Below are 27385 nucleotides of genomic sequence, written 5' to 3' on the forward strand. Positions count from 1 at the left end.
TAGGATTGTAAGAAATAAATCATATCGATATTAACACATTGGAAGAAATAAACTCGATCGTAACGAATTAAGAATGTTGACGTCTAATCATCTTGATCGTTGATCTACGATTATTTCTGTGAATGTTGATTAGCACTGTCGTCACTGAGCGTCACGCGAGCAACGTTCGCGGAAGAACGATTTCTCTAGAAAGTCGGATGCTTTCGCTGAGTTTCAATTGTCACAGGGCTGCTGACCCTTTAGGAAGAAAGTTTATTGTACTGTCGAGCAAAATGGACTAAGACTTTGTTAGTTCAATTATGAAAGTATAATAATTAATATATTTTACAAAATAATAATTGAGAAGTTTTTGAATGTTTTTCAGACAGCCTTTTGGTGAAGAAGGAAGGTGGAGAAAATGTTGCGATCAGGAAAAAATAATCAATGCATTTCATTTATACATGTCCTTTAATATATATTTCGTATCGTAAATATATGTTATCTCGCCGACGTGTATTTAAATACGTGTGTTAAGTATGTACACATCGTTTTCTATGTAGCGAAAATGTTTTGCAACAACTTTTCAGGTATCTCTCATCTTTTAACTAGACTTCATTACTTACATGTAATAATAATTACAAAATTCTTAACGTCCATATAAATATCTTTCTTAGATAGGCACATTCTTACACGTATATACAACATACATTTCTTTTAAAGTGCGAAGTATTGTCTCGTTAAGGATTGCATTCCGAAATTCAAACATCATTGCGATAATTCATTTGTTAATAATAAAGTATTGCGCTAAAATTTAAAGAGCATTAAACCTCGAAGGTGATCCTAAAAGTGGTTTAAACTTTATCAGCAATTAGCTCTAAAAATCATGCTGCAAAATGTTACTTAATAAAAATATTGGTCATTTTTTTTTTTTGTTAACAAATAAGTATATCAAAAACTAAATCATATCTGACTATCAAACGTTGTTTTATTAATCACAATGACAATTAAGTCATTAATATTGCGAAGTAGTACCTTGTTTAATTATAATTTTAGTATCTATGTTATAATTTTAATATTGTCTAATTTTTTATCTTAATGTTTAACTGATAAATTGATTGCATCTTCGAAAAATTATTACAACTCGATAAACTTGAAAGAAATACAATTTTTTTTATTACATAAAATTAATATTGCTTTTTCTCAAAAAGTTTCTTCACCGATATTTCTTTTCTTAAAAATAAATTCTTTCAAATAACGTAAAGCTCCAATATTTCAATAGTTTGTTAATCAAAAACAGGATTATTAAGTATAATAACCTAAAGATACTGATGGTTATCTTACCCTTCAGAACTATTAAAAATATGTATGAAGTACAGCATATAGATTTACCTTATAATTACTACAATGTATAATTACATTACGGTATTATATAATTACAATATATCAACAATACGAAATTTACATTGTTAATTAAGTAACTTGTGTATAAATATTATATATGTTTAAACTATATTAAGTATCCACGCGTTTCTTTTACGAAAAAATATAATTTTATTATTTTCATCGAACAAGTAACAAGTTCGTGCACGAAAACTTTGATTTGTATATTGGAAGCAAAATATGTCCATAACTCTTTTTATGTTATATGAATCACGCGTTATCTTACTAACTTTTTTTTTGTAAACAAGTAACAATAAAATTCTTTTAATTTTAACTTGTATCATGTATTCAAATGCTTATAAAACAAAATAGTTTGCCTTTTTTGTATACATAGAAGATTAAATATTTTTATAGTAACTTAATTGTTAATAATACGCCATTAATATATTATATTACCGTATTTTGTGTAAGTAATGTGCCAATACAAAACTTTCCTGTGAAATTATATCACAGATGGAAAAACCCATTTCCGAGATATTGCATTTTGTCACATGAATACTTAAAAGTACAACAATATGCAATTGTTGTATTTTTAATTTTCGTAATCGTAATTATATTACAATGTCAGTATTCCCTGAATATCACTTCACAGGTTATTTCAACGAGCAACGTTATTTAAGCTCTTACGTGAAATTACAACTCAACAACGCGTTATCATATTTTGGGAAAGTTTTGCATAATATCCATTTACTATACAATAAATAAAGAGTTGTTGGGCATAAAGTCTCAATATTATAAACAACCGGGTGCACTATAATGTATAATACATATCTAAAATCTAAACATAAAAATATGTACATATATCTAAATATAGATATATATGTACAGTTATCATTACATAGTAATACAATGTTTAAATTTATGTGCGTTTTAATTCTTATTATCATTATATCCTTGTGCAAATAAATTTGAAAGAAAAATTAAGAAAAAAATTAAAATAAAAAATGTTTTTGACCGCGCACGTTTAAGTGAGCGTTTTCGTTGTGTAAAAATATTTGATCCAATATTTACGCGAATATCACTTGCTTACGTCACGACTTACATTGCACTGATAGTATATGTCACCCCGCGTGACTCTCCGGTTCGGTTTTATAATCTTGCATGGTAAGGATATAAGGCACAACGCTAGCCACGCTTACTCGACCAATAAGACCCGAAAAGAAAAGATCCTCCAGGACCCTAGGATTAATCGAGCGAAGAGGTGCCAACCTCAGTAGAAGACGAGGTAGTCTATCAGAGCCCACACGTTGTTGTAATTCTGTCCACGCCGCTTCTTGTAAAACTTCAACCTTCTTACGCCAAATGCCTGCTAATATATTATCTGGAAAATAAAATAAATGTAGTATTCGTAGTAAACAGATAAATTTTACTACTTGTCATTTTTATGTATTTACCGGCGCTAAAAAGAGTTAAAGCTTTAAGATATGCGTATTCTACGGAATCCACTTGTAACTTGTGTAGCGAGCTCACACAATCCTGCAGTCTACATATATGTTCTGTAACGCATTTTACTTTGCTTGCGGTGACTTTCTCCTGTGCGATACTAGCTTGCAAGTGATTGATTATCGACGTCAAAATACCAGGAAGTGACAGAGTATACGCACATTGTGCCAGACCTAATGTAAACAACTGTCCCCAGGAACTTCGAACTAAAGTAGTTTGAACTTCAGATCTAAAACGTAAAACATTTATTTTAGATATCACGACTTATTAATATAATTAGAGAGTAAATGTACTATTGCTATAAAATATATTACACTTACGGCAAAGCTTGAAATGCCGGAATACCTCGCGCCCAATGCACTGACAAAAATAATAATCTGGCTGCACTTTCACATATATAGTGAATAGATAAATACACGGGTGCTGGGCTAGGCGCTCTCAATTCGAACAACGTATTTCTCTCAGAGATTAATTGGCCGGTCCATTCTTCCTCCGGTTCGCTCGAACCATTAACATTCTACAACAGCGAATATCGCATAAATTTGTACCTATCGGCACATAGAGATAGCACAATTATGCGAAATAATAATCGCAACTTACGTCACCAATAATTTTAGCCATACTATCTGCTAACGCATGAGAAAGGAGTAAACGCTCGCGAGCTAAGGTCAAAGCATCGCTTAGAGCATCGCTATCGCTGCTTTGGTCTTCCATGCTGGGACTCTCGGGCTGCTCCCAAGTTGGCGGCACCTCAGGCGCGGGTTGCTGCGGTTCAGGTTTTACTCTAGGGTTACGGCTGCCAACTTTTGTCGCGGCCGAGTCACCTAACACCGGTTTTCTTTCATGTTGCACAGCTGCAATAACATGAGATTATTCACGTTTGTTATCTTTTAAAATATATTTTGAGAAATAAGGTAGAAACAACAATCAGTTTCACTTACAGTCACTTCGCATACCCATTGCCAAGCATTTCTGAAGTCTACAATACTGACAACGATTTCTATGGTGTTTGGTAACTTCGCAGCTTTTGCTTCCTCGGCATTGATACCCCAATTGCTTGCGGATGCTACGCTTAAAAAAGCCCTTGCAACCTTCACAGCTGATCGCTCCATAGTGTCGACCGCTAGCTCTATCTCCACAAACTACACAAAGTTCTAAGGACAGCCCTAAGCCTAATGAACCGCGAACATCCCTCGCAAGCTTCACCTATAAAAAAGGTTTCGAAATATTCAAATAAATAACCACTTAAAAGAAATCAATACAGTGAACAATGAGGGATATATACCTCAACGTCGACGTTACTTAAATGCTCCATGCCTGAGTGCAAGTGTACCATTCCAGGATGATGACCGAGATTTCGAAAATCTCTTCCCATCTTGTGGTCCATCTTGTCATCGTGCATGTCGACGTGATTATTTTGATCCCTATCTATGTCTCTCTGCAAAGACAAATTTAATAATTAATTAAATAAATTAATATAATACATATTGTACTTTTAATATATTACATAATTATTAAATAAATTAATATATTACATAAAGTACTTGAATTAGTGTATCTACCATAGCTGGGTGATGCCCAATATTATGAAAGTTTCTTCCTAATTTCTCGGACTTGTCGTCGTGCAAGTTCTCAGCATGATCAGCCGAATCGATATCCATATCTCTCTGTAACATAACAACGATTTCGAAGCTGACGTTTTATCAGATAGAGAAATCGTTTTCATTAATTTAATCTACAGCTTATTTCCGTTAATAAAATCAAATGCACCCGTGATAAAATATGATGATAAAAGAAATAACAGCGTTTATTAATAAATCAATGACAAAAACAATTATAAAAATCATTAAAAAAATTATTATACAATGTTTATTATTTCCAGAACGATCACTGACACCTTAATAAATGCTCTTCAACGTGGAGCGAGCAAATTAAATTTCCGTGATGATTCTTGATAAACACCGATTGTTATCTCCGTTAAAGTGAGGGAAAGGGGAAATTTTATGACAAGCAATGAACCTCATCGGCATCCGGCGTGCAATCGCGATGATGAGAGAGACTGCGAAAAGCCATTCCAACTTTGACCAAGTCCGGCTCCTGCTCGTTCAGATTATCGTGATCGCGCTGCTCCCTATGGTCCCTGTCCATTTCCTCTCTGTAAAACGGATCGGCGCCTCCGTTAGACGAGCGCCGTGGAAAACACGTATATCTCGGGCGCGCGAGATATTTCCGCACCGATCGCACAATAATACGCGGCGCGTTACCGTTCCGAGAGAGCGCTATTACGAACGGAGGGCCGGGCCCACCTTCTCGATGCGTGTTAAACCGGCATTAATGATCTCCGAGCCGGATATTGCGAGCTTCTAAATCGTCGATTCGACCGTGATTCGTATACGCTCATGAGACGCCGGTCTGTATTGTTGCGCGCGTTTAAAGCCGCGTCGAATCGGGAGATTCACAAAAGTGTGAAAAAGTGATCGGCCGTCGGATCTTAAGGATATCGAGGCGAATCTCAAACGAGATACTCGCGACGGCGATTTATGACGGGCAGCGGTGTCGCGCGTTGTCGCTCGCGGGAAAGTCCACCGTCTCCCGACAATCGATCTCGATCTCCCCCGTCGGCTCCCCCCCCCGCTTCTATCGTATCTCGAGGAGGAAAGACGATTGCGCGATCAGCGAAATCTTCCGAGAACTAAGAGGCAGGGGCGCGGGATAAAAATGTAAACTGGAGCATTTGCTGACCCGCGTCCCCCACCTGCCGGGGAGAAACCTCCGAGCCCCGGGCCCCCCTTTCTACCCGCCGTCGTGCTCGCGCGCGCTTTCTTGAGTCCTCCTCCCCCCCCTCCCCTTCACGGTGCCGTTTTGAGAGGTGAAAGAGATGGGCCCCGTGTTCTTCGGTTCGTAGGTTGCTACGCGGTTAGGTAGGTAGAAGGTGCATGCCGATGCCCGGCCGCGTCGCGCTACGCTGCACCGCCGCGGCCAGCCTCTGTCATGCAGAGGCGAGCGGTCCATTTTCACACGTCCGCGCGCGATCCCCGGCCGCTCCGATTTCTAACGCGGCTCTACGCCAGGCCGGAGATCTCGCGACGCTTCCTTTCTCACGCGATTTTCGCTCTTGCCGCCCCTTTGAAATCCGCGCGATCCCGGGATGTTTAATCACTAGCGCGTCCGCACACGCGAATTAATTACAAGTAATTAGTTTGTCTAATTAATTTAATTAATTGCGAGGACCCGTACAGGCAGTTTTGGATATATGTATCACCACGGGTTTTTATGACTGCAAGTAAATTGGTCGGGAGATAACTTTGTCGGTGGATTAAATGCGTGAAGTATTAATATCCCGTCATTTTATACGTCGCTTTTCTTTATTGGAGCATTACTCACGTGTGGCTTTTATTTATAGACAAATTTCCAAATACTCGAGTTTTATCGCTCGCGATACCTAATCTCCAGGAGACGTTCCGAAAGCGTACGAGATACCGGCGATTCCATCGCCTCCGTGAAGAATTTACTCCATTTCGGAAGACCGGAGAAGGTCGCGCAATCGCCGTCGACGTTCATCCGACGGTACGCGAACGCTCCGCGCGGTCGCTTATTCGTTTCCCAATGCATTCCCGTTCGTGTCGATTAGTCACGGTGATAAAAGCGTACGCTGATAAGTCACCGAACCGCGAAGTGACAGTCGGAGAAAAAGCGGCAAATGTTCCATGCTACCTACGAGATGAGAGGCGCGCTTTAAATTCCGCCCATGTCGGATTCGCACGGCTCGCGCGACCGGAAGTCGCCGTGAGAACGTCACCTCGGGCCCGACGGATGCCGCGCTTCTGGATATCAGGCCGTCGAGAAGGCTCCGCGCGCGTCGAGGGTCACTTTCGATTCCGTCGGAAAGTACGAGCCGCTCTGGGTAGCGCGCGCGCGCTTGCGCGCAAAGTTCGAGGACGGAATGCACGGTACGCTACCTGTTGTTTGCCAGGTCGCCCGCTCGATCGGCCCGTCGGCCGTCGCGTATCCGCGTGAACGCAAAAGGCTGAGGAACGGTTGCAGCTGACCGGACGCGCACGCACACGCAAGGGAACACACTCACTCGGTACCGCACGGTGGTCGCAGCCGCCCGGCGTTCGCGACGCGTCCACGCCGGAGCGTCGTCGCGTTCTCGCTCGGTTCACGCGAAGAACCGCGCGCCGCCGCCGCCGCTGTGCTTCTCCCGCAGCAACCTTGCGCAGGTGAACGCAGGCCGCTCCGTCGGTCGAGGCGGGCGGGCGAGAGAGAAAGAGAGAGAGCGAGGCGAGCGAGAGAGCGAGCGAGCGCACAGGTTGGCAGGTCACTCTCTTGTGTACCGGGACACGCCGGCCAGGTGCATTCTCGCGTCCCGCTTGCCTGCTTTCCTCTCTACGCCCGAGCAAACGAGCGCGCGGCCGAGGCTGCGCCAGGTAATGTTGTGTTACGTCACGCGGCGGCCAGCACGCCCGCGATATGTAGCGACGGCAGTCGCGCGCGACCCTGCCGCTCCCGAAAAGGCAACAGGATAAAAAAGAAAAAAAAAAAAAAGAAGAGACGCGGGGATCCCTGAGAGAAAAGCCGATCTCGTTCCACGCAATCGCACGCGCGGGGGTCGTAAGCTATAAGCTAAGCGGAGTGTCTCCTTTCGGATAGGTCGCGTGTCTCCCCAAAGCGCGAGCATGTCGTCCAGTCGCTGACGTCAAGCGTGACCTCCGCAGCGCCGGTCGAGAAAGGTTGAAAGGACAAGCGTGTCCAAGTGGGCAATCTAAAAAGCTACGTGCAAAACACCGCGGTTTGCAATAAAACATAATGAAAATCGTGGGCGGGCTGCGTGGGGAGCCGACGTCGAGCGGAAAGCGCCGGGTGACAATCGACGGAAAATCCGACGAAAATCGTGAGAGGAGATTTTAACCCGTTGTCTCTCGCGCGGTGCGTGACGCAACTTTCAAGGAGAAAAGACACTGTAAAAAAAAGCGGACGAAATAAACAAACAAGGAGACGAAGCCCGGGATCGAAAAAAAGAAGAAAAAAAAAAAAAAAAAAAAAAAGAAAGAAAGAAAAAATCCCAGTTTTCTAGAAGCGGAACGATCGACGTTTTCGGGCCTGCGGTTTCTCTGCGAGGAATGGCGCTCTCCTCTTCTCGCTCCGGTGAACGTCGATGGGTTATGTCACGTAAACGCGCGATGACTTATCGGCCGACGTCGAGGTCGCCGCGAATAGGTCGAACGCGGCGCGATGGATTCGGTACATTCTAACTTTTTACGACGTTTTTTACGTGTGTGCGTGTGCGTTTTTTTTTTATCATCGACACGTTCCCGACGGCACTGCGCCGTACGACCCGAGCGGAATGTGTCAGCGCGTCGCCTATCGTCCTTACGTCGATCCTTTCACTTGGAATTTTGTAAACGGAGCTGGAGACGCATCCTCGCCGCGAGTCTGCCTTTTCCACGACGCGAGTCGTTCTTCTTTTTTTTTTTTTTTTTTTTCCTCGCGCGATCCTAGTCGCCTCGCTGATGATCTCAGGTGCGCGATCTGCCTCTCTGCGTACTTGCAAGACTGGTATATTTATAAAAGTGATGCTCGCGGCGCGATTGTTCGCGATTTATCAACGATAGATCGCAGATACGGTTTAATTGATACAGCTCATTGCGATTAGATTTGCGGCTTGAAAGTCCTGCGGAAAATCAATCGCGATTGATGCCGGTATTTTCCACGGGAAGACGATCGTTCTTAAATCGCAACACGCGAGAAGTGCAATTTCGTCAACTTTGGGTTATCATCCGACGCGCTTTTATCTCTAAGGGAGACTTCCATCAAACTCTAATTAACTTAATCGCCTTTCGCCGAGTTCTGCTTAATTGATCGGCTATTAGCTTATCAGATAGTATCCGCATTGTGTCGTCAATATAATGGCGTATTACTGACTCCTCGCACTGAAAGAGAGATAAGAGAACACGGGGATTGTTAAAGCGACGAAACTGGAGATTTCAATCCAGTCGATCGATTAATAATCAACGTCGGAAGAGTCGACGTAATTTCGTAAACCGTTTCTCGCCTCGTAGTCTTATTTAATCTCTGAAACCTCTCGCGGATGGGACTCGACGTTTGCCTCGCGGAACTCAGCTCTCTTTCGCGGTTCTCGGAACCCACCGACACACGGAGGAACATTCTCGTCCGTGAATAATTACGTCTGTGCAACGGTACGATCCGCGCGGCAGGTAAAGGTCGCCCATGGGTCCGAAGGTCATCCGCCGCCTCTCTATCTGCCCGCGTACCGTGAATCGGCACGAATTTCGTTCCCTTCGCCCCCGTCGGTCGCGATTATTCCTCCCGAGGTGGCTCGCATGCACACTCGCGCGTTTTACGAATGCGCACATCGCCGTCCGAAAATAAAATCGCGCGCGGTGACACGTGCGGAGGATGTACGCGACGTAGCTTTGTTCTCGCGCGGGTTTGGCGTAGCCCGTGCTTTTGTACGCTGAAAGGCAGATATGGTAACGGCAGCTAGCGAACATGACTTTAACGTCATGTGCATCGAGTTTCAAATGTACCGCATGTATATACCGCGCCGGCCGGATTGCCGAAGACTGATTTCTCCCCGTTCTCTCATCCCCTGTCTTTGCCGCCTAGGATTACGTACGCTAGCCGCTGTCGCCGCAGAAAACGCCATACCTGCCCTTCGGTGTAAGTGTATCTCCCGAGCAGGCGTCAATTCCGAGACCGAGCACCACGCACCACGCTGCACGCGAACGCGCGCGAGCGACGGGAACTGATAAACGTCATCGGGGAAGACAATTGCACGCCGAGGTCTCTCGACCGAGGCACGTTACCGAAGAGACGTAAAATCGATGTCACAATCTAGGCGCCTTCGCGGCGAAGAAAAAGCATTACGTCACAGAGAGGAACGCCTGTGGGCTCGCGCGAGTTCCGCGGCGTTCACCTACGGAAGGAGGGTTATGCTACCTTTTCGTCGACGTTCGTCGGGCCGCAGCATCCTACGGAACGCCCGTTCGTCGCGATAACACTGTTCGGGGGCACCAAGAAGAGTACGGTACGCATCACCATCGGGATTTCATCGCCGAATTTCACGCGTCGTCGTTTCACCGTCGTCGACGGCGAGCGTCGCGGACGCGCGCGCGCTTCGCCGTCGAAGAGGAAGTCCCCGACAGGGCGTGCACGCGAGCCGCGATTCCTTACGCGTCTCGAGGGCGAGCCTCAGGCGCGAGAGAGACGTAGCGATAGAGCAAAAGAAACCCGTAACTCACCTTTATGGCTGACTGCGACGACGACTGACCGTCTGTGCCGACGAGCGATCGCAAGTATTGGGGAACCAGCGAGCTGCCAGGCTGCTCCGTCCGCACGGGTTAGAGTTCATAACCTCTTCTAACCTTTACCTTTTCGCCGTCCCTCGTACCCTCCCCCTATTCCGTTCCCCACCTCTTACCGCGCGATTCCCGACATCTCGCGTCGTCGGGTGTGCAACTGTCAGAATGGTGGATTATCGTTTATAGACCTAAAATATAAGACGCTGGCGGCTCGTAGCGGAGTCCGGTGGAACTAGAAAAATTCGCTCGGACGAAGTAGAGATGTGCTCCTGAAAAATGAACCGTCCGATTGGCCACGATTGGGGATGGTTGACTCGTACTACTACCTTCTAAGATGACGGTGGACGATGGCGACACTTTGGAGACTTGACGCCTAACGCTATTGAAATTATTGAATATGTATATGGAGCGTTGTAATATATTATTTTAACGCTCACCAAAATTTGCAGGACCCCCGTGAAGCAGCCCAGAGACTTTCGCCCGGAAAAACCGGTGGAAAGATATTGAATATGAAAAAAAAAATTACTTTATTGTAAACATGTCGCACAATGTGGGGTACATACAGTTTTCCGCATAATTCATCACGAGATCTTTACCGCTAAGCATGATGTAACTACTGCTAGTATCACTACCGTCCTTAATTTAATCATATATATTGTATGCTCGTCTCAGTCACGCCTTCCTCACGCCTCGTTCCAGGTCTCTTTTTCTCTCTCCAAAATATGCTCTCGAACGCATCCGCCTTCATCTTAAGCGTAAGAGGAGTGAGAAGATGTGACTGAGACGTTAGGATGCTTCCCAAACTTCATCCAGCGAATATCTTGCCTTCTGTACAATGATTGAAATGCTTGCACGATACATTCATTCATGCATACATACGTAAAAGTTGCGATACACACCAATGAGTCTATAAGATAAAATCAACCTGCGTGAAAGCGCTGTGATAACGTGTCGTATCCAATACAATACCTTACAAAATTTGACTATCATTAAAAATGTATTCTTACATTTAAAATTGCATTCGATTATGCAATACAATGTGAGTTAAAGTATATTAGTAGGTATTTACATAAACGTGACCATTACATTAAATACATGCAATAGAGAAACATGGATTGGCATCCGTCATAAAGTAAAATTAAAAAAAAAAGGCTCAGAGACTATATATCAATGTATAAACGCGTAACTATATCTTATATGATCATGATTAAGATAGTACTTAAAAAATTTCAGAAACTTTCACGTTGTTCTGATTTTCTTGCTCATTCCTTAATAATAAACTTTTGCAATCTTTTTTTTTTCTTTCTTTCATTTTGATGGCTTATTGCACAAGTTTTCTTGGGACAGAAAACGTTGTATATTGGTTTATCTTAAAATGTGGCTCTGAAGAGTCTGCTGATTAAAATAGTATAATACTTAACTAGTTTTTTTTTTTTTTTGTTATGTATCGTTGAACTTGATAGAGATCAAATTTATATCTTGTGTAAAACTTAACGTCATTTTACGAGAACTCAACGCACATCACCGTACATTGCACGTTGCAAATTGTTATGTACATGAACACTTTTTGTCAATGTCTTAGCATTGCGTGGTGAAAATAATACTTAACAAGGATATCATGACAGCAAGATATTTTTATATGTGCATATAGAAAATATTGTGTTACTGTAATAGTTTCGAGAGTGCTTCACGTGCTCAACGGCACATGAAAATATGCATTCGCCGGGAATATTAACGGAATCTATCAGAATGAAAATTCTGCTAATCTGGCAAACAGAAATTCATTTTTATATCGACGATACTTGAGTAATGGTAACGAGTTCTATATTTAAAAGCTAATAACAATATTGGTAGAGATTTTACATAAATTACAAAATGAAAAAAAAACTGGCCTACCAATTGCAAATTATAAAAAGACTAATCGAGCTGAACAAATGCCACATCTGAACCTTATCATTATATATAGATGCCTATAATTTCGTGACCTATCGAAATAGGAGAACATTCATGTAAAACCCTTATATACAATATATGTATGTATATAATATTATAACATAATATATATGTATACATATAATATACAGTACTGATTCATTATCTTATTATCATTTTATGTATCCTATCACCACTAAAGTAGTAGTAAAGTCCATTATTATTAATATTAAACTAAATTGATGCTAAACTAACTTATATAAAATGTAATTTGTCCGTATGTCAAAAGGGTAGAAAGCACCGTAATAATTTTATACACAGATTCCAAAAAACAAATTATATGATTGTTCTGTTCATTATTTCAGCAGGTACGGTAAGTTGATCACAAAGATTCTGCACATTTCAATTAAAGGCAGACAGAGTCGCTAGCAGATCTAGAATCCCCACAAAATTCCACGTAAACATCTATCAAAGTATCGTTAAGTGCCGAGGAGGTATTTCGTTCTTGCCTATAATTTTACATCAGTCGTTACTTTTTAAACCTTAGCCTAGCCTGGAGGGGTCGAATGGTAACGGCTCGTCTTTACTCACTTGATTTAAAATTATATCTGGTTAATAATCGCCGAATACGTCCTGACTAGCAAACACAACGTACAGAAAGCCGTCCGGGTCTTTCTCGCTTTGATAGAGCTCGGCCATGGTCAAGCTACCGCTCACCATACTCTTCTGATTCACTAGTAGAAAAATAGCTTGCGTTGGATTAAGCTGCAGCCGGCGTCTATTTGCAATACAAGATGGATATTAATTTATATTTAAGATATAAAATTTTGAGAGTATTATCACGCATATCAACACAAACGTACCTGATTATTTTGCAGAATTCTGCTACAGTCAAAAAATCAGGTACCAAGAATTTACTCTTGTCCAAAAGTGGTAGCTGATTTTCTAACTTGTAACGCTCCACAATAATGGGGATTTTATTTGGATGTAGTTTTCGAATTTCTTCTGCACTCACAGATCGTTGTTCTAAATTAACAGAAAAGAAAAATAAAAATGAATAACATACCTCACTGCATATCTTATCAGAGTTTAATCAATGTACTTCTTAATGTATTCAACTGGAATGAATCACACTTGTAATATGCATTGAAATGTATATTCATGGCCATTTATATGCATTAAACTTCTTGAACTTGATGCGTTCTATATACAACAGGTGAACTCGATATTGTGGAAACTTAAATAATGCATCCACAACAAAATAAATTGGCCAAATTAAAAAAAGATTATAATTAACATCATAATTCATGTAATAATAATTAATTTAAACGTGGGTTATTATTCTGTTCTTACAAATTAGATTAATTACAAGAGGAAAGGTCTCTATTATACATCTGTTTATTTCCAAGAAGACTCTAGTTCTACGAAGGAGATAAAGCGCAACTATAATTGAAATTTATTTGTATTAAAAGAAATAAATACAAAAATCATTCCGGGCCAGTTTTATCAAGATTGCTCAACACTCGTCAAAGGGCCATTTACATTTATGATACGGAAACTAACCGGAGTTCATGCTCCACGTTAAAGTGACCGCTATAAAAGAAATTACAACTGAAAATAATATCCGAGATAAGAAAACACGCAATGAACCCAAGGAGCGCTTTTGTTCACCCGCCGAATCGTATCAATTACGCGACGAGGAAAAATTCCGCACAGCGAACGAGGGCACGTAATTGCCACCGGCGGTTAACGTCTCCGGGATATCGTTTCGTTTATCGTCGACAAATTTTTTTTTTTTTTTTTTTTCTTGAAGTCTATCGATCAGTCGCGAGACGGAAAAGTCTAGAAACGTTCTATTCCTCTCCTCTCCCCTCCCTCTCCCCCCTTCTGGTCAATTAGCACGCTTAAAAAGTTCGTCGTGCAACAAATGAGATTATTATCCCTTTGCTAACCCCTCACGTCGCCTCTTTGTTTTCAGCACGCTTTGTTGCTGCACGCTCGCGCTATCTGGCCGGGCGTTTATCGAGCTAAAACGAACGCAAAATGCGACATAAAGCGGACGCTCGCAATCGGCTCGATCGTCGCACAATAAATCGCGGCTGGAAGATCGCAATAAAAATAACGATGAGGGGAGATGGAGAGGGGGGGGGAAAGGGTCGATCAAGGGATCGACGCGGGTCGGGATATCGCGGAGGCGGAGGCGAGGTCCTCGAGCGTCCCGAGTGTCTTTCTGGAGAAAGATAGATCGGGGATCAAGGATGCGATCGCCCTCGCAGCTCTTTGTTTTCCCTGCCCCCGTTCTGTTACCTCGGAGAGAGAAACTGGTCAACTTACCGAATGTACGTTTTTCTTTGTACGACCTCCTGGGCGTCAAATTCATGTTCACCGTGGCGTTGTAACGCGCTATCACCTACTGCGAGGTCTGCGAGTACTGCGACGTACGCGGCACGCTATCAGCTGTGGACTCGGTCTCGGGTCAAAATAACGCTAGCATGCAGAACGACGCCGAACGACGGTCGGGTTGGGTTAGTCGGACGTGACGTAACACGCGCAACGTGCACAGTCGCGTATACACGGGGTGTCGGATGACCAGCAATCGAACCTCGGCTGACTTAATCACCGATCAGTCTGCTGAGTGCTGAGTAATGTCCGCAGTATCTCGTTACCGCGGATAGAATTATTAACTCCTTGAAAACAAAAAAAAAAAAAACGACGATTATTGACGGAGGACTGCGCGGAAACTTCTATCAATTAAATCGTCGGGATTTAGCTTTTTCGAGTGATGACGATGAGGTAGTTAATATCTGTCACGTATATATATTATTGGAATATGTGATAAAAACAGAAAAAAATGTTAAACATTATTCGAAAGAAAATATTCTTCTAAGCTTTTGAATATTTATTAATGTTTTTTACGTCGTCTTGATTTGCGCGATATTTAATATATAATTTTTTAAAGATGCATGTTTAAGATCGCTTGAAAGATTACATGTTATTTAAACTTTCCCGGTTTGAAATAATGCTCGAGATAATTTTTTATCTCGAAGTTGAGGAAGATAAGCGATAAGGCGTAATCTGTATGCAGTCTAGGTAGTTGCAGGAAAAGGTTCGAAGACGTCTAATTTAGATACATACGTCTAGGCACGAGTATGTTGAAACAATCACCTGATCGGCTGCGCAGATTTCCGGATGCGCGCATGCAGTAATCATATGGTCAAGCACATTTCTGTGGGGTGTTTATCCTCGTATCACCCTTTCCTCCCCCACCTAAGTACGAGTCCACATCGACTATCATCCCGAATACGCGAGAGGAAAAAACATCAACTCCCTCCGGTCGAAATGGATTAAATTAAGTGGATCCGAAAGTCTAATTCTAACTAAATCACAGCGTTTTAACAATAAGTGATTAAAATAACGACTCGAGTGTAAATTAAAACCAACCTTTGCACGATTGACTTTGAGATTTTTACTCGATCTTCGTAAAACTTTTCCTTGAGTTTATTTCTAGCAATGTAAAAAGCTTTAATTTTACCTTTAACTTGTATGTTATTTCTTTTTTTTTTTTCTAATTTGAGAAATAACATAGAACTAAGCTGAGATTAAAGTTGATCAATCGATAAAATGGCCATCGGAGTGGTTCGTTTTTTATTCAATTAATTGAGCAATTTGCATTTGGAATGATATAATATAATGATATAATATATTTAAAATAATGTAATGTTAAAAGTTCACATTGTAGAATCTATAATTCGCATTTCTATTCGAAAACATGACGCACCTATATTTATAATTATCTATTGTCTATTCCTCACGTGAATATACGTATTAAATGAACATAGATACTTTATCTGTGGATATCCAGATTCTCCAATCGTTTTTCACTTTACGGTGCGTAAAAGAAACAGCTAGAATTCAGAGCGTTTATTTTTAGCTTCGTAGAAAACACCAGCGATTAAATATAGTTCATTAATTTTAAGCTAGAAGAATTAAGTTAGAAGGAAAAAAAGCAACAGGAAAAAAGAAGTCTCATGTCAGGCTCGTTTATTTACCATTGTAAAATAAAATACAAAATTAAATAAATTCTTACATATCGCGGACGCAGAGGTGATAACAAAAAAATAGTAATGCTTAATTATTTTAATTGGAAGATATAAAGAAGATGCGAGCACGACGGAACCGTGTGACTAATTAAAATAAACGAACTCCGTTAATATATTATACCATCTTATTACTAACATAATTCTGATAAAGTGAAATTTATTGAAAAAGGAACTGTGACCCACGACTCGGGGGCCAAGCGGAGGCAAGCCGGTTAGTGGCGCCGTCTTGCGGCGGCGCGGCGTTTCGCCACCTCGGCGACAGTGGGCAAAATCCGTGTGTCGTCTGCCGCGGAGTACAGCGGAAACGTGTCGTGATGCAGCACCGAGTGTGCACGCAAGAACTCGCCTCGCCGTCGACGGGACGGTGCCCGTGACGTCGCGGCGAGCCGCTGGACGATCGCGCAGTGAAGTAATCGTCGTTTCGCCAACGCGAGTGTCCATCGAGAAGCGTGCCGTTGTTCGGCACGACCGACAGAACGACGGTGCTCGGTGTCGCCGCGTCCAGGCGCCGAGTCGCGCGACAGTCGCTCGGTCCCCCCCGTCTAGGTGAAGCGGCACGCTCCGCGGTGTCGCTGCGCGTTTTGTCGCCGACGGCGGGCATAAAGTAACGCGCGGGAGCGAGAAAACGAGAGAGAGAAAGAGAAAAGGGACGGAGAAACGTTTTTTTAACCGGTAGGTCGAGCTCGTGCCCGGTGCTGGAAAACGAACCCAGCGAGAGACTCACTCCGGCGCGTCGCGTGTCGATCGCGAGTGACCGAGGGGTACAACGAGAAAGATAGAGAGGGAGAGGAGTGCCCCCCCGCGCGCGCGCGAACACCTGTGCGTGCGGTGTGCGCGGACAGTCGCGTCCCGACATCGCTGCACGTCGCGTATGCACCCGCGTTGCAAACCGGAGGAGCGCCGTAGCGCCATGGGGGAGTCGCCGGAAGCAGCGACGACGACGTACGCGTCGCGCTGCCGCGCGTCACCGTAAAGATCCGTCCACGGCGTGCGAGATCGCGTTCCCCGCACCGTCGCCCCCGCGCGCAACCGTCGGGGCATTAACACGGGGGGACCGTCGCGCGTTTCGGCCGCGAGTGAGTGCGTGCGTGCGTGCGTGTGTGCGTGCGTGTGCGGGATATCAACCCCGCGTTGGTACACTGACGGTGGTGGTGGCAGTGCTGGTGGTCATCGTCGCGGGGTCTCCGGGCTGACGTCGCCGTTCGAGGGGGTTAAAGAATAAAGAAGAGAGCGCGGACATGGTGGCGGCGTGAGAGCGCGACGGCCGGGAGGAAGGGAGCGGTAAGAGGAAGCAGCCAGTCAGTGCGCCAGAAGCGACGAATTCGACCAGCGCTCTCTTTGTCTGCGCTTCAACGGACGGGGAGAGAAAGAGACGGAGAAAGAGAGAGAGATTCTCTCGTGGCCGAGCGACCGGGTTGATGTCGACGGCGACTCGACCAACACGCCGCCGTCCGGCACGGTGAGGTCGACGGGGCTCGTCCCGCTCGCGACATCTCGAATCTACAAGCGACGTGCAATATTATGCCGTCGACGACGACCCGCGTGACACGAAGCCGGTGACGACAAACGGGCTTTTTTTTTTTTTTACGACGGCAGCGAAGAGAGCGAGAGTGTGACGAGTACACGAGAGGCCAAGTGTCCGTCACGATAGAAATAAGATAAGAGAGTACAACGCATCTTGTGGTCTCTTCGTCACTGGACAATCATCAGTCATCCCGCGTCGCGTTCCGGAGCGAGGTTTATGTGACGGTACTCGCGTAGAAGATTACGACGTCGCCGGTCGAGCCGAGAAGACACCGTCTCTGTGTATGTGTTCCATCGACGGGCGGGAATCGTGTTTCGGTGGAATCGATCGGGGAGGATCGACCAGTGTGCCGCGGAACCGGGTGAGGTGGCGTGTTTTCCGCCGCCGACGGACGGAGGAATGGAACGGCGGCAGGAGCAGCAGCAGCAGCATCAGCAGCGGCGGCGGCGGCGACGCGGCCTCGACGGTGGAGTCGTCAAACTGGCGGCAGCCCGATGCCAATAACCTCGCAACTCGGGCCAACTCAGCCAGCTCGGGAGACTGGTTAGCTTCCACGCGACGGCGGCGACGATGCGCTCGCCCGCATCGCGCGCGGCAGATCGTAAAATTAGAAGACGAACGTACGAGCGACGTCGCGATCGTCATCCGCGACGGTCACTCGCCGGCCGGGAGTACGCGTGACGAGAGTGCGGTGCCACAGTTCCTCCTCCGTCGAGCGAGACTCGGCAACTTGGTGTCGCGCACCCAGAGAATAGATCGGCGAGCAACGTCGTTCGCCACCCCGTGAATTGTAGTAGCGCTTCTAGCGCGCAACCCCTTTCTAGTCCGCTGCATTTACGAAGGATCATCGCTAACGCGCTTCGACGTGAGACGCAAGCTCCTTCAGCGATCACCCTGGATCCTCGTTTCGAAGCCGTCGTCGTCGTCGTCGTCTCAACGGTACGGGATGTTCCCCGTATGGTCCGGACTGCTCTTCGACGCGTCCGACGAAAGCGCGATGTCCGCGCGCGTGTCGGACAACGCGGAAAAACGCTGATCGCGCGCCACGTGAATTCGTCGGGCGAGCGCGCCCGCGCGTTGTACTCGATGACGAGCCTCGACGAGGACAGGTAGAAACGAACGCGAAACAAATGGGCACCAATGACTAGCTTGGCTCTATCGGCGGCGGCAAGCAGGATCGAGATGCCCCTCTCCAAGGCGAATCCGTTCGTGCAAGCGGGCGCGATCTCGACGCAGCCGTACATCTCGAGCAGCGAGAGCAGCAACCACCTGCCGCCGATCATCAAGGGTACCGGGCTGACCAGCCTGAAGCAGACCGGCGGCGGAGGTGGCGGCGGAGGCGGTGGCACCGGCGACGAGTCGGTGCCTTACGTCGGTTACCAGAAACTACCATGGAAAGGCGAGAGCTATGGCCTGAGTAACTGGCCGGTGAGTCACAATTCCAGCCACAACTCGCACTCGCAGCCCAACAGCCAGTCGAGTAGCCCGGTGGTGAGAAACGGCCGCTCCGACGGCAACTCCAACAGCGGTGCTGGCCGCGGTGGGAACGGCGGAAACGGTGGAAACGGCGGAAACGGCGGAGGTGGCGGCGGCGGTAGCGACGGCGGCGGCGGCGGCGGCAACAGCATCGTCAGCATCAAGCCGAAAACGGCGACTATCACGCCGGAGATGGTGATGAAGCTCTACATGAACAAGCTGACGCCGTACGAGCACCACGAGATCTTTAACTACCAGCAGATCTACTTCATCGGCGCGAACGCGAAGAAGCGGCCGGGCATCATCGGGCGGCCCAACAACAACGAGTACGACAACGAACAGGGCTCGTACATCCACGTGCCGCACGACCACGTAGCGTACCGGTACGAGGTGCTGCGCGTCATCGGCAAGGGCTCGTTCGGCCAGGTGGTCAAGGCCTACGATCACAAGACGCACGAGCACGTGGCGCTCAAGATGGTGCGGAACGAGAAGCGCTTCCACCGTCAGGCGCACGAAGAGATACGTATACTGCGCAAGTTACGCGAGCAGGACAAGGATAACACCATGAACATCATCCACATGTTCGACTCGTTCACCTTCCGTTGCCACATGTGCATCACCTTCGAGTTGCTCAGCATCAACCTCTACGAGCTCATCAAGAAGAACAACTTCAAGGGCTTTAGTCTGCAACTCGTGCGCAAGTTTTCGCACTCGCTACTTCTCTGCCTGGACGCACTCTACAAGAACAAGATTATACACTGCGACATGAAGCCGGAAAACGTGTTACTCAAGCAGCAGGGCCGCAGCGGCATCAAGGTAAGACAATCGCCGCAATTTAATTCGTTTAATTTATTAATTACGCTTCAGAGATTTTCAATCTCTTTTCGTGATACATTTTGTATAAAAACGACGCTGCAAATTAGATTTATTATACCTATAAAGATCGCCGTGATGCGCAATCGGAATTAAGGCTCGTAAATTATTGCCGCGTTCCAGAAACCGATATTTCGCGAAACGCGCGGAATCACGGGCGATTAAATAAGACAATGGAATCGCGATTACTGCAAACCGCATAAAACAGCGATCAAGGATTTTTTTTTTTTCCGCGGCTTAAAATATCTCGAATCGGAGAGAGAATTTCATCTCGTAGCTGGCAGAATCGAATTTAGATTCCGTTCCCTCTCCGAGTTCTTTAAAGAAATAAATTCCACGTTATCGATACGCGCCGAACTCCTGAATTCGCGCGTACAAATTCTCATTCTTCATAATTGGTTCGCCGCAAATTTCTTTTGCGCGTAAATTTGCAACTCGAGGCGCTCTCGATACATTCTTTGATACTTCCGATAATATTTGCGAAACTAGAGCTTCGCTCTCGGCCGCATCTCGAGGAGTCGCTTATTATTTCTCGTAACGTGAGCCTTTATTGACATACCTCTATATGTTTTGCATGCGGAAGACTTTTCCACCCCGTGGTGGAACGATGGGTATGCCGGTGCATCGATGTCACGGTACGAATATGACGTTCCGGGAGACGCGAACTGACGAAACTCGTGTCGTTTTATTTATGTCGCTTAACCCGCTTTTGTTCCACCCGAGACTGCGTTCCTTCTCGCGCCTCCGACAAGAATACACGAGAATACACCCTTTTTTTTCTCTTTTGTTTTTTCTTTTTTTTTTATTTCCTTCCACCTGACCAGCGCCTTTGCCTTCGCGAGATTGGGTTTTCAATTAATGCTAATCGATAGTTCGCCCACGAAATATGTTTCTCGTTTACGGAAGCCCGACGATTTTTAGCTCCGTTCCCGAACGGAGATCCGATATCGATGGAAGTCGCGCGAAAGGCCTTCTTCTCTCGCGAATAATGCGACACGTGCTTCTATAAAAAATCGACCGAGTTTCTCGTGGTCGCGAAAAACACCACCCGTGTTATAACGCCGGCTCCCGTTGTCTCCGATTCCCGTCGACTGACGCGTCGACGCTGAATTGTTTACGGCCAAGGAAACCGGGTTGCACGTGGGCGGTGGTAAATTCTTTGGCACCAACGATACCCAGGAGATGGCCCGCGAACCCGCGGGGGATCCTGACGTATATATTCGTCCTGGAAATTCCTGGTCCATTACCAATGGCGCCTCCGCTTCCATTTACGCTTTTAACGGTAATTGGCGAAACGTACAATTCCCAAGATATATCACGCGCTTCCTGCCGCCGTTGTGATTTATATTTGCGTGCGAATTAACGGCACAACCGTTTCGAAGACGCAAGTGTTCGGCGTTGCGCGAGGTACCGTCGAATCGATTTTCTTTTCTATTCCGTTTGAATTTCTTGTCACGAGATATATTAGCTGCCGATAGATAGCTCACTCGCCCCACTGATTTATCCGGCCGGTTTCGATCGTCCTGTCTAATTCGAGAGATCTCGTATAATATCTGAGGGTATACGCCGGGCGTTCCGAGTCCTCGCGGGGTCCCCTACTTCCTCGTCCCGACGATGAACGTGCAAGAACGCGCGGTACAAGTGGGAATCGCATTATCTCCGCCAAGTATAGCATTCGCACGCGAGTCCGCAAACTTTCCGAGTAAAGCCTGCCTTGGCGGGTCGTGACCTTGCGAGGCCGCGCTGGTGGTTTACTTTGAGGCCGGCTTGCCGGCGCGAAGCACTGGCCTGTAAAGCCGAGAGGCCTAAGTGCTGAAACGGGCGAAAATTAGATTTGCTTGACCTCCGAGTGGTAGCAACCGATGGGCGGGCGAGGTCGAGTTTCCGATATCCATTCGACGACTCGGGCGGCGATTCTTTCCCCATTGTTTCTCACAGCATTCGACAACGCGATGACGCTGCGTTTCCGCGCTTCCGCTTTGATACGCTCACGCGACGGGGACGCGACGTGACGGACCTTAAAACGGATAGATTTCTTGGGAAAAAAAAAAAAAAAAAATTGATTGCGAGAGTAACTTCCTCCGAAATATTCTGAGAGTTGGAATTAAATGCGGAGTAATGAGTCGTGCGAGCGCAATGAATCGAATTCGAATCCGAGAGGCAGTGCCAGGTTTCTTTCGTCGAGTTTCACGCTCGCGTGGTCAACGCCGGTTTCGAGTTCACCTCGGGACCCGCCGAGGCTTTGCCCCGAAGGCGCAATTTAACGCGATTCGATCCTCGACCGCGGGAGCAACGGCAATTGCTATTGTAACAAGATTTTCCTGAAGTAATCACCGAGGATCCCGAGTTATGAATATTCAAGATCGGGCCGCGTTGGATCCGTGCTTCTCTACTTCTCTATTTGACTTCGTGACTCTCGCCGATTTCTTCTCGCGCCGTATCGTCATCGTTCGCGCAAATCGATCTCTTCGTAAGAAGATATTGTTTCGGGGTCACGCACGATACCGCGCGATTTTACGGCACACGTTACACCGCTACCATCGTACCAGTTCGTTCTTTTCTATTTCGTGCAGCGAAGTGGGTCACAATTCGATGATCAAACGTTCAGAGGTTGTCCCGGATTTTTTTTTTTTTGTTTTTTTTATAAAATTCCGTTTCAATTTTAGCCTCAGTTTATTCGGTCCCGACTAACGCGACAGACGTAATTTATATTATAATCATGGTAATAATTTATGTTAAATTAAGCTTATCAATTAATTATATCTTGAATTTGCAACGAATTAATATCATAATTTACGGATATACCTGGAACATTACTCATTTATTCAAATAAAACTGTTAGTATTAATAATGCGTTAATGTCACACGTTTGTTTCGTCGGATAATTTTTAATTTTTATACCGATAAAACACGGAAGGAAAGGAATTATTTACGTTTTATATTAAAATATCATTTATCGTTTAGACGTGAGAAAGTGCATGAGTTGCCTAACGGTGCGTTATAAATACTAGGTGCGAGTTTTAATATTACATATCGCGCTCCGTTTAAAGCGTACGCACAAGTTCGTTCGTAGGATGTCAGGTATCTATTAATTACGAAACACAGATGCTTATAAATCTGCACATGTGTACGTTATGTATGTTCGTGTGCATACATACGCGAATTCCACTCCGATGGGAATAAACGGATGTATCATGCCTGTGAATTACTTTTCCCATTGTCGCGCATTTCCTATCACTCGACTTGCAACAAACGCATTTAATATCCTCGCACGAGTTTTTTTTTTCCCTCCTTTTTTTTCCACTTATCTCTAACTTATTATCGGCCTTGATTAATCAGCGTAATCGAGACGTGCGATGTATCACTTCCAACGGATGCTTGTATCATTTGGCTCAAGTTACACGATCAATCATCGTTTACTAATTCAAGTGCGATAAAAAAATAAAATAAAATAAAAAACTTGAAGTTTTAATGAAAATTATGAGAAAAGTGTAGATACAGGTGAAATACAGATGGGATTTATTAATATAGAAAACGTGGAATTTTTTTAAATACTTTAAAACAATTTTTTTTTATACGCGCCGAATATACGAAAAGTGGAACAGGACTAAGGTGATTAATAATTATGTAATAACGAGGCTTTGTTAAATATGCAAATTTGGTTAAGCGAATGAGAAAAACGGTGTCGCGCTGTTTGTACACATTTTTCCATTTCATTAACGTATCGTCTGCATTACGAGGAATTAAATCGTGGAGCTCGTGGCTTTTACACACATTGCGACGGCGCCTCGTGTTGAACGCGAGTTTTTGGTACCGAATCTGTTAACTCGATAACTGTAATTTCCAGACCAGTATTTATTTAACCATCCACGACGATATTGTAATGTATGATGTTCGCGGTATGATCGGCACGGAATGGAAAGCACGCACGAAATTTGATAGGTGTGGAATTCCATATCAGAGATGCATGCGGGCGGGGAATATGTTTATCATCGATCGGGTGTAGTTTTGGATGTTAAATTAAGTGTTACGAGACATGTCCCGCCGTCAGATTGGATTTACAGCGTGTGTAATCAGTGAAACAAGCTGCCGCGAAATAAATGCGAGATTGAAGGGAATTGAATTACTCGATATTTTAGTTCCTTTCTTCGGATATGCGATTTTTTTTTTTTTTTTAAATTAAAATTAACAAAAAAAATTTAAAGAGGTTTGAACAAACAAGTTAATTGTTTATTGACGTATTTTATTACACCAATTAGAGAACGGAATTGGCAATTATCGGAGCGGACGGTAGGATGCTGAATATCGCCCGCGAATTCCGCACGTGGATGCAAATTAAAGGGCAAAAACACATTTACACACGATAGCGTCGCCGAGCGTTAAAATAACTTCCGTCGGGAGTAATTCTGTTTACGAGGAGACGAATCCGAACTAGCCAGCGGGCGGAGAAAACGGGGTCTTGCGTCGCAAAATGTATTCCGAAACTTTAAAGGGATTTAACAGCGACATTGAAATTTACATCGCTTACGACCCTACGCGAGTTCCTCGCATTTAATATCCCGGGGAGCAGGACTTACGAACAACCGTACATGACCGCCGATGGATTCTCTCGGCGGAGAATCCTGATTTCCGAAGGTAATCGTAATTAGAGCAGCTCAAGCCGCCCGTTCGTTTCTTTCCGCCGTTATCTTCATTGCCGCCGTGGTCTCATTTCACACGCGGCCTTATCGATAATTGTTCGCCGTTAAACAAGGTCCCTCCGGTGCTATCGGAGCGCGCGGAGAGGAGAAAGTAAGAAGAAGCCCAACCTGCCCATTCGGTTGCCGCTGTCGCGGAAAATTCCGGATTTTCGGGACCGACGTACCCAACAACTCGACGACAGTTGAAATTTTCCGGCCGTCGACTTCGATCCGGCAACCGAAAAAGCTCTCGTTCTCTTCCGCCTGGTTCTTCCGGCGTTTTCTTCCTGACGTCTTGTCGATCGATAGGGAACACGTATGTACAAACGCGTACCTCGATCGAGCGAACGGATCCTGATCTCGGGCATCTCGACTGAACCGTTCACTTTCCGCGTTGACAGAAATAAGTAAACGTTTGACGCGCGTTTTAGCACGCCGTTTCCGGCGTCGCTCGATCCGGGCGCGATTTCCATCGTCCGCGCCAGCAATTTTCCCGCGAAACACTTGGCGCACGTGCGCGACAGCCAAGTATCGTCGATCTGTCCTTGCGCGCTTGATTTTCGGAGGCTAGATTTTCATCTAGAAGCCCAATTTCTGCGCCTCGGTCCGCTGGACGTCAGCCAAAAATCACTTCGCGCCCGGCACATCTGGAAGCTATCGCGAGAAAATGTAGCATAGATATCGGCTCGAATGCGCTGAACACGTTTGCCTCTAATCCGTGCCCTATCTGCCTCTCATCGCAACAAGTGCCGGAATTTGCGATCGGTCCAAAGGAACGCATGATTTAAGTTTCTTTTTTTTCTCTTTACAATCGAAGTCTTTATTTTAATATAGATTTGTAGCTTTCTTTTTCTATTTCGAGGTAGTCGATAGTTTAATTAATTTAATTTATCAAATATATAATAATTTTTTTGAAGCGTGCGAAGCTCCTGCATCCGCATCTTATTCATTTAGCCTCCGGCTGAGAAACGCGGGAGTCAATGTGTCAAAGTTGCGCAAGGCAAGGTGTTCGCTCGCACACCTTTGTTTATGTATCCTCTACTCTCTACGCAGCAAAGTTAACGCGTTACAAAAGAATTTATACACCAAATATAAAATACGCGCTTTGCAACGTCCAGTTATTAGAAATAGGAAGCGTCAAGTCTATCGGCAGACGCAGTTCTGGAATTGCTATTTATTTCCGCTCGTACCGCACGACTGTCGAGGAACTATCGGGACAAGATTCGCGCGGACGTAACGGAGGAGAGCGAGTCGCGGCCGATTAATAACCGCGACGGGATTTTTGCGATCGGCAATCGCATTGAATTCAAGCGAAGCCGCGAATATCCATTACTCGTCGTTAGCGGATCGGTATCGCGCGGCGCGCGAATACGTTGCGCGCTTTCTAGGATTGACAGATACTACATCACGAAAGGGGGATATCCTGCGGGATAGTGAAGACGGGGACTATACGAGCCCCGTGAATCGCGTGGGCGCGGGTAGATCGATCGCGCGAGGAAACGCCGAAGACCGCGCGCTCCATTTATCTATCCGCACTGAACAAATGGCCAAGTTTAAAGCGCCTGTCGCGGACGAACTGTTTGCCAATGAAAATCACGCCAGCGCGAAACTTCCGCCGGTATCCCCAACTTCGTTTGCATCACGGAGCAAATTGCGCGATCTTCCTTCTCTTTTTTTTTTCTTTTTCTCTTTTTTTTTTCTTTGAGATATAACGCGAGTGTCAATTTGCGAGATGACACCTATCGAGTTAATAACGCGACATATAATGACGAAAATAAAAAATACGGTGTATATTAAAATTATCAGGTTATTAAAATTCTACGGTTCTGATTTAAGGCTTATGTTAATTAAACGCGCGGAAGTACGGCGGCCGATTGGTCAAAGGTGTCGATTATCGAGCTGCTTACCGGATGTCCGTTGCCGCTGTATTAAAAGCAAAATCGTTAAGAGCACCGGGGAATCTCTATCGACCTTCTATTTTCTACCTGGAGTAATTAATTCGTAGAGTATTAGGTTAACCCCGCTCTCGAGGTCCGAGGGCTCGTGAATTCGATATCCCATCCTCGTTTACACGCGGATGTCGTAATATGTATATCGGAGCATTAGTATGTGCACGCGATCGTATCGAGCCGACGTCGTCGCGCGTTTGGTAGATTGAAATCAATTAATTTTCCCAAGTGCAACGATTCAATCGCGATTTCTCACGTGCCGGCGAACTTCGGGGCGTTCGTGGGAGCCCGCGGATGAAGACGAATCGGGAAGAGAGATTGCCGCCAGGCGATGGTAACTTTGCATAGCGTGGTAAACAATCCGGGAACTATCTTCGCCGCAATTTCGATTCGACATTCTTGAGCGGGGGAGCAGATAGAGAAATATTCGCCGCTAATCTTGTTAAATGAAACAATTCTGATTAATGCTCTCCCCAATGTGCCGTCAGCGCGGCGCCGGAATTCGCGCGATTAATTTGTTATAGGGACCGGATATATCGAAACTTTCCTGACTGTTGCACGCGCGAGGGGGGAAGAAGGAGAGGTTGTGGGCAAATGAATGGAGATTAATGAATGGAAATTTCCTCAATGGACGCGCGTTAAAAAAAAAAAAGGCCAAGTTTCG

The 27385-nt window shown here is 45.3% G+C and overlaps 3 protein-coding genes across 8 annotated transcripts in view; 1 reads left to right on the plus strand and 2 right to left on the minus strand.

The window, feature by feature from the left end:
- Positions 1-944: 944 nt before the first annotated feature.
- On the minus strand, positions 945-10279 carry LOC139106899 (orphan steroid hormone receptor 2-like). 4 transcript variants are annotated; one of them, XM_070663973.1, is made up of 9 exons: positions 10128-10279; positions 4882-5017; positions 4425-4529; positions 4148-4300; positions 3804-4068; positions 3463-3716; positions 3183-3379; positions 2814-3091; positions 945-2740 (listed from the first exon to the last, which is right to left on the minus strand). In XM_070663973.1, exons 2-9 carry the CDS (start codon positions 5008-5010, stop codon positions 2481-2483), a joined length of 1641 nt encoding a protein of 546 aa, XP_070520074.1. In that variant the 5' UTR covers positions 5011-5017; positions 10128-10279; the 3' UTR covers positions 945-2480. The 4 variants fall into 4 exon arrangements, with proteins under 4 accessions (XP_070520074.1, XP_070520082.1, XP_070520101.1 ...); XM_070663981.1 differs by lacking the exon at positions 10128-10279 and adding an exon at positions 6822-6946; XM_070664000.1 differs by lacking the exon at positions 4882-5017 and having other exon boundaries at positions 10128-10268.
- A 418-nt stretch (positions 10280-10697) lies between these two features.
- On the minus strand, positions 10698-14626 carry LOC139106963 (microtubule-associated proteins 1A/1B light chain 3A). 3 transcript variants are annotated; one of them, XM_070664119.1, is made up of 4 exons: positions 14454-14626; positions 12983-13145; positions 12711-12897; positions 10698-12628 (listed from the first exon to the last, which is right to left on the minus strand). In XM_070664119.1, the coding sequence occupies exons 1-3, from the start codon at positions 14497-14499 to the stop codon at positions 12732-12734; spliced, it is 375 nt and encodes a 124-aa protein (XP_070520220.1). In that variant the 5' UTR covers positions 14500-14626; the 3' UTR covers positions 10698-12628; positions 12711-12731. The 3 variants fall into 3 exon arrangements, with proteins under 3 accessions (XP_070520220.1, XP_070520211.1, XP_070520228.1); XM_070664110.1 differs by having other exon boundaries at positions 10698-12897; positions 14454-14625; XM_070664127.1 differs by lacking the exon at positions 14454-14626 and adding an exon at positions 13683-14084 and having other exon boundaries at positions 10698-12897.
- A 1932-nt stretch (positions 14627-16558) lies between these two features.
- The window catches only part of LOC139107633 (dual specificity tyrosine-phosphorylation-regulated kinase 2), a 35357-nt gene continuing 24530 nt past the window's right edge, over positions 16559-27385 (plus strand). Inside the window, exon 1 of the mRNA XM_070665397.1 lies at positions 16559-20036. Within this exon, the coding sequence (XP_070521498.1) occupies positions 18885-20036 (1152 nt within the window). The 5' untranslated portion in view covers positions 16559-18884. The remainder of the gene's footprint in view (positions 20037-27385) is intronic.

The sequence above is a fragment of the Cardiocondyla obscurior genome, linkage group LG01 (assembly GCF_019399895.1).
Source record: "Cardiocondyla obscurior isolate alpha-2009 linkage group LG01, Cobs3.1, whole genome shotgun sequence".
Taxonomy (NCBI): Eukaryota; Metazoa; Arthropoda; class Insecta; order Hymenoptera; family Formicidae; genus Cardiocondyla; species Cardiocondyla obscurior.